This window comes from Stegostoma tigrinum, chromosome 43 (assembly GCF_030684315.1).
Source record: "Stegostoma tigrinum isolate sSteTig4 chromosome 43, sSteTig4.hap1, whole genome shotgun sequence".
NCBI lineage: Eukaryota > Metazoa > Chordata > Chondrichthyes > Orectolobiformes > Stegostomatidae > Stegostoma > Stegostoma tigrinum.
Genome location: NC_081396.1, coordinates 6,471,762 through 6,486,903, shown reverse-complemented (window position 1 = coordinate 6,486,903; position 15,142 = coordinate 6,471,762). Strand labels below are relative to the sequence as shown.

At 46.9% G+C, this 15,142-nt stretch overlaps 1 protein-coding gene across 1 annotated transcript in view; it reads left to right on the top strand.

Moving 5' to 3' along the window:
- The window catches only part of LOC125448895 (pleckstrin homology domain-containing family G member 4B-like), a 91,802-nt gene that overhangs the window by 64,459 nt on the left and 12,201 nt on the right, over positions 1–15,142 (top strand). The window contains exon 11 of the mRNA XM_059641821.1: positions 10,109–10,225. Within this exon, the coding sequence (XP_059497804.1) occupies positions 10,109–10,225 (117 nt within the window). The remainder of the gene's footprint in view (positions 1–10,108; positions 10,226–15,142) is intronic.

Here is a 15,142-nt window from a genome sequence, read left to right as displayed (position 1 = left end):
TCCCCCTCACTAACAGATTTAAGAACAGCTCCTTTCCCCTCACTAACAGATATAATAATGGCTCCTTTCCCCTCACTAACAGATTTAAGAACGGCTCCTTCCCCCTCACTGACAGATTTAAGAACAGCGCCTTCCCCCTCACTAACAGATTTAAGAACAGCTCCTTCCCCCTCACTAACAGATTTAAGAACAGCTCCTTCCCCCTCACTAACAGATTTAAGAACAGCTCCTTCCCCCTCACTAACAGATTTAAGAACAGCTCCTTTCCCCTCACTAACAGATTTAAGAACGGCTCCTTTCCCCTCACTAACAGATTTAAGAACAGCTCCTTCCCCCTCACTAACAGATTTAAGAACAGCTCCTTTCCCCTCACTAACAGATATAATAATGGCTCCTTTCCCCTCACTAACAGATTTAAGAACGGCTCCTTCCCTTTCACTAACAGATTTAAGAACAGCTCCTTCCCCCTCACTAACAGATTGAAGAACGGCTCCTTCCCCTCACTAACAGATTTAAGAACAGCTCCTTCCCCCTCACTAACAGATTTAAGAACGGCTCCTTCCCTTTCACTAACAGATTTAAGAACAGCTCCTTCCCCCTCACTAACAGATTGAAGAACGGCTCCTTCCCCTCACTAACAGATTTAAGAACAGCTCCTTCCCCCTCACTAACAGATTTAAGAACAGCTCCTTCCCCTCACTAACAGATTTAAGAACAGCTCCTTCCCTTTCACTAACAGATTTAAGAACAGCTCCTTCCCCTCACTAACAGATTTAAGAACAGCTCCTTCTCTTTCACTAACAGATTTAAGAACAGCTCCTTCCCTTTCACGAACAGATTTAAGAACGGCTCCTTCCCCTCACTAACAGATATAAGAACAGCTCCTTCCCTTTCACTAACAGATTTAAGAACAGCTCCTTCCCCCTCACTAACAGATTTAAGAACGGCTCCTTCCCCCTCACTAACAGATTTAAGAACGGCTCCTTCCACCCACTAACAAATTTAAGAACAGCTCCTTCCCCTCACTAACAGATTTAAGAACGGCTCCTTCCCCCTCACTAACAGATTTAAGAACAGCTCCTTCCCCTCACTAACAGATTTAAGAACGGCTCCTTCCCCATCAAGAACAGATTTAAGAACAGCTCCTTCCCCCTCACTAACAGATTTAAGAACGGCTCCTTCCCCATCACGAACAGATTTAAGAACAGCTCCTTCCCCTCACTAACATATTTAAGAACAGCTCCTTCCCCCTCACTAACAGATTTCAGAACAGCTCCTTCTCTTTCACTAACAGATTTAAGAACAGCTCCTTCCCTTTCACGAACAGATTTAAGAACGGCTCCTTCCCCTCACTAACAGATTTAAGAACGGCTCCTTCCACCCACTAACAGATTTAAGAACAGCTCCTTCCCCCTCACTAACAGATTTAAGAACGGCTCCTTCCCCCTCACTAACAGATTTAAGAACGGCTCCTTCCACCCACTAACAAATTTAAGAACAGCTCCTTCCCTTTCACTAACAGATTTAAGAACGGCTCCTTCCCCTCACTAACAGATTTAAGAACGGCTCCTTCCACCCACTAACAGATTTAAGAACAGCTCCTTCCCCCTCACTAACAGATTTAAGAACGGCTCCTTCCCCCTCACTAACAGATTTAAGAACGGCTCCTTCCACCCACTAACAAATTTAAGAACAGCTCCTTCCCTTTCACTAACAGATTTAAGAACGGCTCCTTCCCCCTCACTAACAGATTTAAGAACGGCTCCTTCCACCCACTAACAAATTTAAGAACGGCTCCTTCCCCTCACTAACAGATTTAAGAACAGCTCCTTCCCCCTCACTAACAGATTGAAGAACAGCTCCCTCCCCCTCACTAACATATAATAATGGCTCCTTCCCCCTCACGAACAGATTTAAGAACAGCTCCTTCCCCCTCACTAACAGATTTAAGAACGGCTCCTCCTCCCTCACTAACAGATTTAAGAACAGCTCCCTCCCCCTCACTAACAGATATAATAATGGCTCGTTCCCCCTCACTAACAGATTTAAGAACGGCTCGTTCCCCCTCACTAACAGATTTAAGAACGGCTCCTTCCCCCTCACTAACAGATTTAAGAACGGCTCCTTCCCCCTCACTAACAGATTTAAGAACAGCTCCTTCCCCCTCACTAACAGATTTAAGAACGGCTCCTTCCCCCTCACTAACAGATTTAAGAACTGCTCCTTCCCCCTCACTAACAGATTTAAGAACGGCTCCTTCCCCCTCACTAACAGATTTAAGAACGGCTCCTTCCCCTCACTAACAGATTTAAGAACGGCTCCTTCCCTTTCACTAACAGATTTAAGAACAGCTCCTTCCCCCTCACTAACAGATTGAAGAACGGCTCCTTCCCCTCACTAACAGATTTAAGAACAGCTCCTTCCCCCTCACTAACAGATTTAAGAACGGCTCCTTCCCTTTCACTAACAGATTTAAGAACAGCTCCTTCCCCCTCACTAACAGATTGAAGAACGGCTCCTTCCCCTCACTAACAGATTTAAGAACAGCTCCTTCCCCCTCACTAACAGATTTGAGAACAGCTCCTTCCCCCTCACTAACAGATTTAAGAACAGCTCCTTCCCCCTCACTAACAGATTGAAGAACGGCTCCTTCCCCTCACTAACAGATTTGAGAACAGCTCCTTCCCCCTCACTAACAGATTGAAGAACGGCTCCTTCCCCTCACTAACAGATTTAAGAACGGCTCCTTCCCCCTCACTAACAGATTTGAGAACAGCTCCTTCCCCATCACTAACAGATATAATAATGGCTCGTTCCCCCTCACTAACAGATTTAAGAACGGCTCGTTCCCCCTCACTAACAGATTTAAGAACGGCTCCTTCCCCCTCACTAACAGATTTAAGAACGGCTCCTTCCCCCTCACTAACAGATTTAAGAACAGCTCCTTCCCCCTCACTAACAGATTTAAGAACGGCTCCTTCCCCCTCACTAACAGATTTAAGAACTGCTCCTTCCCCCTCACTAACAGATTTAAGAACGGCTCCTTCCCCCTCACTAACAGATTTAAGAACGGCTCCTTCCCCTCACTAACAGATTTAAGAACGGCTCCTTCCCTTTCACTAACAGATTTAAGAACAGCACCTTCCCCCTCACTAACAGATTGAAGAACGGCTCCTTCCCCTCACTAACAGATTTAAGAACAGCTCCTTCCCCCTCACTAACAGATTTAAGAACGGCTCCTTCCCTTTCACTAACAGATTTAAGAACAGCTCCTTCCCCCTCACTAACAGATTGAAGAACGGCTCCTTCCCCTCACTAACAGATTTAAGAACAGCTCCTTCCCCCTCACTAACAGATTTGAGAACAGCTCCTTCCCCCTCACTAACAGATTTAAGAACAGCTCCTTCCCCCTCACTAACAGATTGAAGAACGGCTCCTTCCCCCTCACTAACAGATTGAAGAACGGCTCCTTCCCCTCACTAACAGATTTGAGAACAGCTCCTTCCCCCTCACTAACAGATTGAAGAACGGCTCCTTCCCCTCACTAACAGATTTAAGAACGGCTCCTTCCCCCTCACTAACAGATTTGAGAACAGCTCCTTCCCCATCACTAACAGATTGAAGAACAGCTCCTTCCCCTCACTAACAGATTTAAGAACGGCTCCTTCCCCCTCACTAACAGATTTGAGAACGGCTCCTTCCCCCTCACTAACAGATTTAAGAACAGCTCCTTCCCCATCACTAACAGATTGAAGAACAGCTCCTTCCCCTCACTAACAGATTTAAGAACAGCTCCTTCCCCCTCACTAACAGATTTAAGAACAGCTCCTTCTCCCTCACTAACAGATTTAAGAACGGCTCCTTCCCCCTCACTATCAGATTTAAGAACAGATCCTCCCCGTCACTAACAGATTTAAGAACGGCTCCTTCCCCCTCACTAACAGATTTAAGAACGGCTCCTTCCCCCTCACTAACAGATTTAAGAACGGCTCCTTCCCCCTCACTAACAGATTTAAGAACAGCTCCTTCTCCCTCACTAACAGATTTAAGAACGGCTCCTTCCCCCTCACTAACAGATTTAAGAACAGATCCTCCCCGTCACTAACAGATTTAAGAACGGCTCCTTCCCCCTCACTAACAGATTTAAGAACGGCTCCTTCCCCCTCACTAACAGATTTAAGAACAGCTCCTTCCCCTCACTAACAGATTTAAGAACAGCTCCTTCCCCCTCACTAACAGATTTAAGAACAGCTCCTTTCCCCTCACTAACAGATATAATAATGGCTCCTTTCCCCTCACTAACAGATTTAAGAACGGCTCCTTCCCCCTCACTGACAGATTTAAGAACAGCGCCTTCCCCCTCACTAACAGATTTAAGAACAGCTCCTTCCCCCTCACTAACAGATTTAAGAACAGCTCCTTCCCCCTCACTAACAGATTTAAGAACAGCTCCTTTCCCCTCACTAACAGATTTAAGAACGGCTCCTTTCCCCTCACTAACAGATTTAAGAACAGCTCCTTCCCCCTCACTAACAGATTTAAGAACAGCTCCTTTCCCCTCACTAACAGATATAATAATGGCTCCTTTCCCCTCACTAACAGATTTAAGAACGGCTCCTTCCCTTTCACTAACAGATTTAAGAACAGCTCCTTCCCCCTCACTAACAGATTGAAGAACGGCTCCTTCCCCTCACTAACAGATTTAAGAACAGCTCCTTCCCCCTCACTAACAGATTTAAGAACGGCTCCTTCCCTTTCACTAACAGATTTAAGAACAGCTCCTTCCCCCTCACTAACAGATTGAAGAACGGCTCCTTCCCCTCACTAACAGATTTAAGAACAGCTCCTTCCCCCTCACTAACAGATTTAAGAACAGCTCCTTCCCCTCACTAACAGATTTAAGAACAGCTCCTTCCCTTTCACTAACAGATTTAAGAACAGCTCCTTCCCCTCACTAACAGATTTAAGAACAGCTCCTTCTCTTTCACTAACAGATTTAAGAACAGCTCCTTCCCTTTCACGAACAGATTTAAGAACGGCTCCTTCCCCTCACTAACAGATATAAGAACAGCTCCTTCCCTTTCACTAACAGATTTAAGAACAGCTCCTTCCCCCTCACTAACAGATTTAAGAACGGCTCCTTCCCCCTCACTAACAGATTTAAGAACGGCTCCTTCCACCCACTAACAAATTTAAGAACAGCTCCTTCCCCTCACTAACAGATTTAAGAACGGCTCCTTCCCCCTCACTAACAGATTTAAGAACAGCTCCTTCCCCTCACTAACAGATTTAAGAACGGCTCCTTCCCCATCAAGAACAGATTTAAGAACAGCTCCTTCCCCCTCACTAACAGATTTAAGAACGGCTCCTTCCCCATCACGAACAGATTTAAGAACAGCTCCTTCCCCTCACTAACATATTTAAGAACAGCTCCTTCCCCCTCACTAACAGATTTCAGAACAGCTCCTTCTCTTTCACTAACAGATTTAAGAACAGCTCCTTCCCTTTCACGAACAGATTTAAGAACGGCTCCTTCCCCTCACTAACAGATTTAAGAACGGCTCCTTCCACCCACTAACAGATTTAAGAACAGCTCCTTCCCCCTCACTAACAGATTTAAGAACGGCTCCTTCCCCCTCACTAACAGATTTAAGAACGGCTCCTTCCACCCACTAACAAATTTAAGAACAGCTCCTTCCCTTTCACTAACAGATTTAAGAACGGCTCCTTCCCCTCACTAACAGATTTAAGAACGGCTCCTTCCACCCACTAACAGATTTAAGAACAGCTCCTTCCCCCTCACTAACAGATTTAAGAACGGCTCCTTCCCCCTCACTAACAGATTTAAGAACGGCTCCTTCCACCCACTAACAAATTTAAGAACAGCTCCTTCCCTTTCACTAACAGATTTAAGAACGGCTCCTTCCCCCTCACTAACAGATTTAAGAACGGCTCCTTCCACCCACTAACAAATTTAAGAACGGCTCCTTCCCCTCACTAACAGATTTAAGAACAGCTCCTTCCCCCTCACTAACAGATTGAAGAACAGCTCCCTCCCCCTCACTAACATATAATAATGGCTCCTTCCCCCTCACGAACAGATTTAAGAACAGCTCCTTCCCCCTCACTAACAGATTTAAGAACGGCTCCTCCTCCCTCACTAACAGATTTAAGAACAGCTCCCTCCCCCTCACTAACAGATATAATAATGGCTCGTTCCCCCTCACTAACAGATTTAAGAACGGCTCGTTCCCCCTCACTAACAGATTTAAGAACGGCTCCTTCCCCCTCACTAACAGATTTAAGAACGGCTCCTTCCCCCTCACTAACAGATTTAAGAACAGCTCCTTCCCCCTCACTAACAGATTTAAGAACGGCTCCTTCCCCCTCACTAACAGATTTAAGAACTGCTCCTTCCCCCTCACTAACAGATTTAAGAACGGCTCCTTCCCCCTCACTAACAGATTTAAGAACGGCTCCTTCCCCTCACTAACAGATTTAAGAACGGCTCCTTCCCTTTCACTAACAGATTTAAGAACAGCTCCTTCCCCCTCACTAACAGATTGAAGAACGGCTCCTTCCCCTCACTAACAGATTTAAGAACAGCTCCTTCCCCCTCACTAACAGATTTAAGAACGGCTCCTTCCCTTTCACTAACAGATTTAAGAACAGCTCCTTCCCCCTCACTAACAGATTGAAGAACGGCTCCTTCCCCCTCACTAACAGATTTAAGAACAGCTCCTTCCCCCTCACTAACAGATTGAAGAACGGCTCCTTCCCCTCACTAACAGATTTGAGAACAGCTCCTTCCCCCTCACTAACAGATTGAAGAACGGCTCCTTCCCCTCACTAACAGATTTAAGAACGGCTCCTTCCCCCTCACTAACAGATTTGAGAACAGCTCCTTCCCCATCACTAACAGATTGAAGAACAGCTCCTTCCCCTCACTAACAGATTTAAGAACGGCTCCTTCCCCCTCACTAACAGATTTGAGAACGGCTCCTTCCCCCTCACTAACAGATTTAAGAACAGCTCCTTCCCCATCACTAACAGATTGAAGAACAGCTCCTTCCCCTCACTAACAGATTTAAGAACAGCTCCTTCCCCCTCACTAACAGATTTAAGAACAGCTCCTTCTCCCTCACTAACAGATTTAAGAACGGCTCCTTCCCCCTCACTATCAGATTTAAGAACAGATCCTCCCCGTCACTAACAGATTTAAGAACGGCTCCTTCCCCCTCACTAACAGATTTAAGAACGGCTCCTTCCCCCTCACTAACAGATTTAAGAACGGCTCCTTCCCCCTCACTAACAGATTTAAGAACAGCTCCTTCTCCCTCACTAACAGATTTAAGAACGGCTCCTTCCCCCTCACTAACAGATTTAAGAACAGATCCTCCCCGTCACTAACAGATTTAAGAACGGCTCCTTCCCCCTCACTAACAGATTTAAGAACGGCTCCTTCCCCCTCACTAACAGATTTAAGAACAGCTCCTTCCCCTCACTAACAGATTTAAGAACAGCTCCTTCCCCCTCACTAACAGATTTAAGAACAGCTCCTTTCCCCTCACTAACAGATATAATAATGGCTCCTTTCCCCTCACTAACAGATTTAAGAACGGCTCCTTCCCCCTCACTGACAGATTTAAGAACAGCTCCTTCCCCCTCACTAACAGATTTAAGAACAGCTCCTTCCCCCTCACTAACAGATTTAAGAACAGCTCCTTCCCCCTCACTAACAGATTTAAGAACAGCTCCTTCCCCCTCACTAACAGATTTAAGAACAGCTCCTTTCCCCTCACTAACAGATTTAAGAACGGCTCCTTTCCCCTCACTAACAGATTTAAGAACAGCTCCTTCCCCCTCACTAACAGATTTAAGAACAGCTCCTTTCCCCTCACTAACAGATATAATAATGGCTCCTTTCCCCTCACTAACAGATTTAAGAACGGCTCCTTCCCTTTCACTAACAGATTTAAGAACAGCTCCTTCCCCCTCACTAACAGATTGAAGAACGGCTCCTTCCCCTCACTAACAGATTTAAGAACAGCTCCTTCCCCCTCACTAACAGATTTAAGAACGGCTCCTTCCCTTTCACTAACAGATTTAAGAACAGCTCCTTCCCCCTCACTAACAGATTGAAGAACGGCTCCTTCCCCTCACTAACAGATTTAAGAACAGCTCCTTCCCCCTCACTAACAGATTTGAGAACAGCTCCTTCCCCCTCACTAACAGATTTAAGAACAGCTCCTTCCCCCTCACTAACAGATTGAAGAACGGCTCCTTCCCCTCACTAACAGATTTGAGAACAGCTCCTTCCCCCTCACTAACAGATTGATGAACGGCTCCTTCCCCTCACTAACAGATTTAAGAACGGCTCCTTCCCCCTCACTAACAGATTTGAGAACAGCTCCTTCCCCATCACTAACAGATTGAAGAACAGCTCCTTCCCCTCACTAACAGATTTAAGAACAGCTCCTTCCCCCTCACTAACAGATTTAAGAACAGCTCCTTCTCCCTCACTAACAGATTTAAGAACGGCTCCTTCCCCCTCACTATCAGATTTAAGAACAGATCCTCCCCGTCACTAACAGATTTAAGAACGGCTCCTTCCCCCTCACTAACAGATTTAAGAACGGCTCCTTCCCCCTCACTAACAGATTTAAGAACAGCTCCTTCTCCCTCACTAACAGATTTAAGAACGGCTCCTTCCCCCTCACTAACAGATTTAAGAACAGATCCTCCCCGTCACTAACAGATTTAAGAACGGCTCCTTCCCCCTCACTAACAGATTTAAGAACGGCTCCTTCCCCCTCACTAACAGATTTAAGAACAGCTCCTTCCCCTCACTAACAGATTTAAGAACAGCTCCTTCCCCCTCACTAACAGATTTAAGAACAGCTCCTTTCCCCTCACTAACAGATATAATAATGGCTCCTTTCCCCTCACTAACAGATTTAAGAACGGCTCCTTCCCCCTCACTGACAGATTTAAGAACAGCTCCTTCCCCCTCACTAACAGATTTAAGAACAGCTCCTTCCCCCTCACTAACAGATTTAAGAACAGCTCCTTCCCCCTCACTAACAGATTTAAGAACAGCTCCTTCCCCCTCACTAACAGATTTAAGAACAGCTCCTTTCCCCTCACTAACAGATTTAAGAACGGCTCCTTTCCCCTCACTAACAGATTTAAGAACAGCTCCTTCCCCCTCACTAACAGATTTAAGAACAGCTCCTTTCCCCTCACTAACAGATATAATAATGGCTCCTTTCCCCTCACTAACAGATTTAAGAACGGCTCCTTCCCCCTCACTGACAGATTTAAGAACAGCTCCTTCCCCCTCACTAACAGATTGAAGAACGGCTCCTTCCCCCTCACTAACAGATTTAAGAACAGCTCCTTTCCCCTCACTAACAGATTTAAGAACGGCTCCTTCCCCCTCACTAACAGATTGAAGAACGGCTCCTTCCCCCTCACTAACAGATTTAAGAACGGCTCCTTCCCCCTCACTAACAGATTTAAGAACGGCTCCTTCCCCCTCACTAACAGATTTAATAACGGCTCCTTCCCCCTCACTAACAGATTTAAGAACGGCTCCTTCCCCCTCACTAACAGATTTAAGAACGGCTCCTTCCCCCTCACTAACAGATTTAAGAACAGCTCCTTCCCCGTCACTAACAGATTTAACAACAGTTTCTCCCCGCTGTTACCGGACTATGAACAGACCTCTCATGTACTCGAGTTGAGATTTCTCTGCACCTTCGTTCTAGCTGTAACACTGCGTTCTGCATTCTCTTGAGTTACCCTGATGCACTGATGTAAAGTGTGGCCCATCTGGTTAGCACACAGAACAATCCTTTTCACTATATCTCGGTACTCATGTCGATATTACATCAGATCGATCCAGTCCCTCCCCAACCCCACCATTTTTCATGCGATCTCCGGCCCAAACGAGGCCGGCCTGTTCCTGCTGGGTAGCTCGCCAGCTCCGGGCATCGATCCAAATTCACGGTTGCTCGCGTCGGAGTTACCGAGTCACGGAGTCGTGTTCAGTGGGATTGGGACAGCGCGGCTGTCCCCTTGAAATTGTTCTCCTACCTTTCTCCAGAGCTGCGGCTGCAGGAGATGCTGTTGATGGGGATGGGAAGCAGGCTCGGCTTGGACTGCCTGGGCACGGTTGACGCCGTGCGATGGCCACCCGCGGACTGTGCCCCCACCGAGAAAGGTACGGACCTCGCCGCGTCGTCCTCGGACCCCTTACCCCAACTCCCGACGTAGCCTGTCTGTTGCGAGAAGCCCTGTAACCCTTGTTTCAGCCAGCGTGTTACCAAGCGGCCCTCCAGATAACCGGGCAAAAAAATTATCTACCACAACGTAACGCACACTGTAAATAAGACATCGGTGTGTATACTGGCAGCAATGCTGTGGCTTTAAGAGAGATTAAACAAGAGGCACTGAGGGTCCAATAAGGCCTGGGTTTTTGTTTTGTTGACGGTTGGAACAATAGAAGCATCCTGGCTGGGTGTGGCTAGCCCTCACAGACCAGAATTCCCAGCACGTTTTTGTTCTTAACTTCCCGACTTAGCTTTAAGCAGTTGCTGTCGTGGCCTGGAAGAACATAGAACATAGAACATTACAGCACAGTACAGGCCCTTCGGCCCTCGATGTTGTGCAGACCTGTCATACCGATCTCAGGCCCATCTAACCTACACTATTCCATTTACGTCCATATGCTCATCCAATGACGACTTAAATGTATCTAAAGTTGGCGAATCTACTCCCGTTGCAGGCAAAGCATTCCATTCCCTTACTACTCCCTGAGTAAAGAAACTGCCTCTGACATCTGTCCTATATCTTTCACCCCTCAATTTAAAGCTATGCCCCCTCGTGCTTGCCATCCTAGGAAAAAGGCTCTCCCTATCCACCCTGCCTAACCCTCTGATTATTTTATATGTTTCAATTAAGTCACCTCTCAACCTTCTTCTCTCTAATGAAAACAGCCTCAAGTCCCTCAGCCTTTCCTCGTAAGACCTTCCCTCCATACCAGGCAACATCCTAGTAAATCTCCTCTGCACCCTTTCCAAAGCTTCCACATCCTTCTTATAATGCGGTGTCCAGAACTGTACACAATACTCCAAGTGCGGCCGCACCAGAGTTTTGTACAGCTTCACCATAACCTCTTGGTTCCGGAACTCAATCCCTCTATTAATAAAAGCTAAAACACTGTATGCCTTCTTAACAGCCCTGTCAACCTGGGTGGCAACTTTCAAGGAACTGTGTACATGGACACCGAGATCTCTCTGCTCATCTACACTACTAAGAATCTTACCATTAGCCCTGTACTTTGCCTTCTGGTTACTCCTACCAAAGTGCATCACCTCACACTTGTCTGCATTAAACTCCATTTGCCACCTCTCAGCCCAGCTCTGCAGCTTATCTATGTCTCTCTGCAACCTACAGCATCCTTCGTCACTATCCACAACTCCACCGACCTTAGTGTCGTCTGCAAATTTACTAACCCATCCTTCTACGCCCTCATCCAGGTCATTTATAAAAATGACAAACAGCAGTGGACCCAACACCGACCCTTGCGGTACATCACTAGTAACTGGTCTCCAGGATGAACATTTCCCATCAACTACCACCCTCTGTCTTCTTTCAGCAAGCCAATTTCCGATCCAAACTGCTGTATCTCCCACAATTCCATTCCTCCGCATTTTGTACAATAACCTACTGTGGGGAACCTTATCGAATGCCTTGCTGAAATCCATATACACCACATCAACCGGTTTACTCTCAACTACCTGTTTGGTCACCTTCTCAAAGAACTCAATAAGGTTTGTGAGGCACGACCTTCCCTTCACAAAACCGTGCTGACTCTCCCTAATCAATTTATTCTTTTCTAGATGATTATAAATCCTATCCCTTATAACCTTTTCCAACACTTTACCAACAACTGAAGTAAGGCTCACTGGTCTATAATTACCAGGGTTGTCTCTACTCCCCTTCTTGAACAGGGGAACTACATTTGCTATCCTCCAGTTGTCTGGCACTATTCCTGTCGACAATGACGAGTTAAAGATCAATGCCAAAGGCTTGGCAATCTCCTCCCTGGCTTCCCAGAGGATCCTAGGATAAATCCCATCCGGCCCAGGGGACTTATCTATCTTCACCCTCTGTAGGATTTCTAATACCTCTTCCTTGTGAACCTCAATCCCACCGAGTCTAGTAGCCTGTATCTCAGTATTCTCCTCGACAACATTGTCGTTTTCTAGAGTGAATACTGTTGAAAAATATTCATTTAGCACTTCCCCTATCTCATCTGACTCCACACACAACTTCCCACGACTATCCTTGATTGGCCCTAATCTTACTCTCGTCATTCTTTTATTCCTTAATTACTTATAGAAAGCCTTAGGGTTTACCCTGATCCTATCCACCAACAACTTCCCATGTCTCCTCCTGGCTCTTCTGCGCTCTCTCTTGAGGTCTTTCCTGGCTACCTCGTAGCCCTCATGCGCCCTAATTGAGCCTTCACATCTCATCCTAACATAAGCCTTCTTCTTCCTCTGGACCAGAGATTCCACCTCCTTCGTAAACCACGGCTCCTGTACTCTACAGCTTCCTCCCTGCCTGACAGGTACATACTTATCTCGGACACACAGGAGCTTTCCCTTGAATAAGCTCCACATTTCTAATGTGCCCACCCCCTGCAGTTTCCTTCTCCATCCTATGCTCCCTAAATCTTGCCTAATCTCATCATAATTGCCTTTCCCCCAGCTATAATTCTTGCCCAGTGGTATACACCTATCCCTTTCCATCACTAAAGTAAACATAACAGAATTGTGATCGCTATCACCAAAGTGCTCACCTACTTTCAAATCTAACACCTGGCCAGGCTCATTACCTAGTACCAAATCTAATGTGGCTTCGCCCCTTGTTGGCCTATCTACATACTGTGTCAGGAAGCCCTCCTGCACACACTGGACAAAACTGACTCATCTACAGTACTCGAACTATAGTGTTCCCAGTCAATATCTGGAAAGTTGAAGTCCCCCATTTCAACTACCCTGTCTCTCTCACTCCTATCGAGAATCATCTTTGCTATCCTTTCCTCTACATATCTGGAACTATTCGGAGGCCTATAGAAAACTCCCAACAGGGTGACCTCTCCTTTCCTGTTTCTAACCTCAGCCCATACTACCTCAGTTGACGAGTCCCCAAACATCCTTTCTGCAACTGTAATACTGTCCTTGACCAACAATGCCACACCTCCGCCCCTTTTACCATCTTCTCTGTTCTTACTGAAACATCTAAATCCCGGAACCTGCAACAACCATTCCTGTCCCTGCTCTATTCATGTCTCCGAAATGGCCACAACATCGAAGTCCCAGGTACTAACCCATGCTGCTAGTTCACCCACCTTATTCCAGACGCTCCTGGCGTTGAAGTAGACACACTTCAATCGAACTTCTTGCTTGCCGGTGCCATCTTGCGTCCCTGAAAGTTTATTTCGGACCTCCCTACTCTCAACCTTTTCTACACTCGAACTACAATTTTGGTGCCCATCTGCCTGCTGAATTAGTTTAAACCCACCCAAAAAGCCTTAGCAAATTCCGCCCCCCCCCCAGGATATCGGTACCCCTCTGGTTCAGGTGAAGACCATCTTGCTTGTAGAGGTCCCACCTACCCCAGAAAGAGCCCCAATTATCCAAGAATCCAAAACCCTCCCTCCTGCACCATCCCAGTAGCCACGTGTTCAACTCCTCTCTCTCCCTATTCCTCGCCTCACTAGCACGTGGCACGGGCAACAAACCAGAGACAACAATTCTGTTTGTCCTAGCTCTCAGCTTCCATCCTAGCTCCCTGAATTTCTGCCTTAAATCCCCATCTCCCTTCCTACCGATGTCGTTGGTGCCAATGTGGACCACGACTTGGGGCTGTTCCCTCTCCCCCTTAAGGATCCCAAAAACACAATCAGAGACATCACGAAGCCTGGCACCTGGGAGGCAACATACCAACCGTGAGTCTCTCTCGTCCCCACAGAACCTCCTATCTGTCCCCCTAACTATGGAGTCCCCAATGGCTGCTGCTCTGCTCCTCTTCCCCTTTCCCTTCTGAGCAGCAGGGACAGACTCTGTGCCAGAGATCTGTGCCCCACTGCTTTCCCCTGGTAAGTCGTCCCCCCCAACAGTATCCAAAACGGTGTACTTATTGTTGAGGGGAATGGCCACAGGGGATCCCTGCACTGCCTGCCGGTTCCCTTTCCGGCCCCTGACTGTAACCCATCTGCCTTTTTCCTGTACTTGAGGAGCGACTACCTCCCTGTAACTCCTCTCAATAACCCCGTCTGCCTCCCGAATGATCCGAAGTTCATCCAGCTCCAGCTCCAGTTCCCTGACGCGGTTTCGAGGAGCTGGAGTTGGGTGCACTTCCTGCAGATGTAGTCAGCAGGGACACTAGTGGTGACCCTTACCTCCCACATTCTGCAGGAGGAGCATTCAACTGCCCCGACCTCCGTTCCCCTTATTCTAAATTCCCAAAGACTTAAAAAATAAAGAATAAACAATAAACCTGTTACCTTACCAATCAGGCACACAGAACCTTTTTTTTTGGTTCGAGGAGGAGGATGGGTGGGAGACAATACCCGGGTAGTGTTTCGGGGAACGCAACCACACAAATATATTACCTCACTCACTCACCAGTCCCGTGTCGGCTCCTGCTCAGCGTCCCTCCGCCTATTCACGAGGTAAGTTTTTTAAAGATTCAAAAACCGTGACTCACCGGCTTCCCGACAGGCTCCTGCTGCAAGCTCCCGCTCGCGCTGCTGGCGTAACCAGAAAATGGAAGGCACCGACACAGAAGTGGAAGCGTTTTTCTTAATATTGCTTTTTTCTCTCACCCGCACTGTGTGTCTCTTTCTGGGTTTACCTCTCGGAGCCGGGGTTTCTCTCTGCTGCCTGTGAGACAGACAGATTGTGTCTTTTTGCCAACAGACCACGGGACGTCACGATGTTGGAACAGTTCATTCGTACGAGGGACTGCGTCTATTATTCTGTTAACTTTTCCAGTAGAGGGCTGCATTCTTGAGCTGTATTTTAACTGTCGCGTTTAAAGGAGTTATATTTGGTCTGGCCGGATC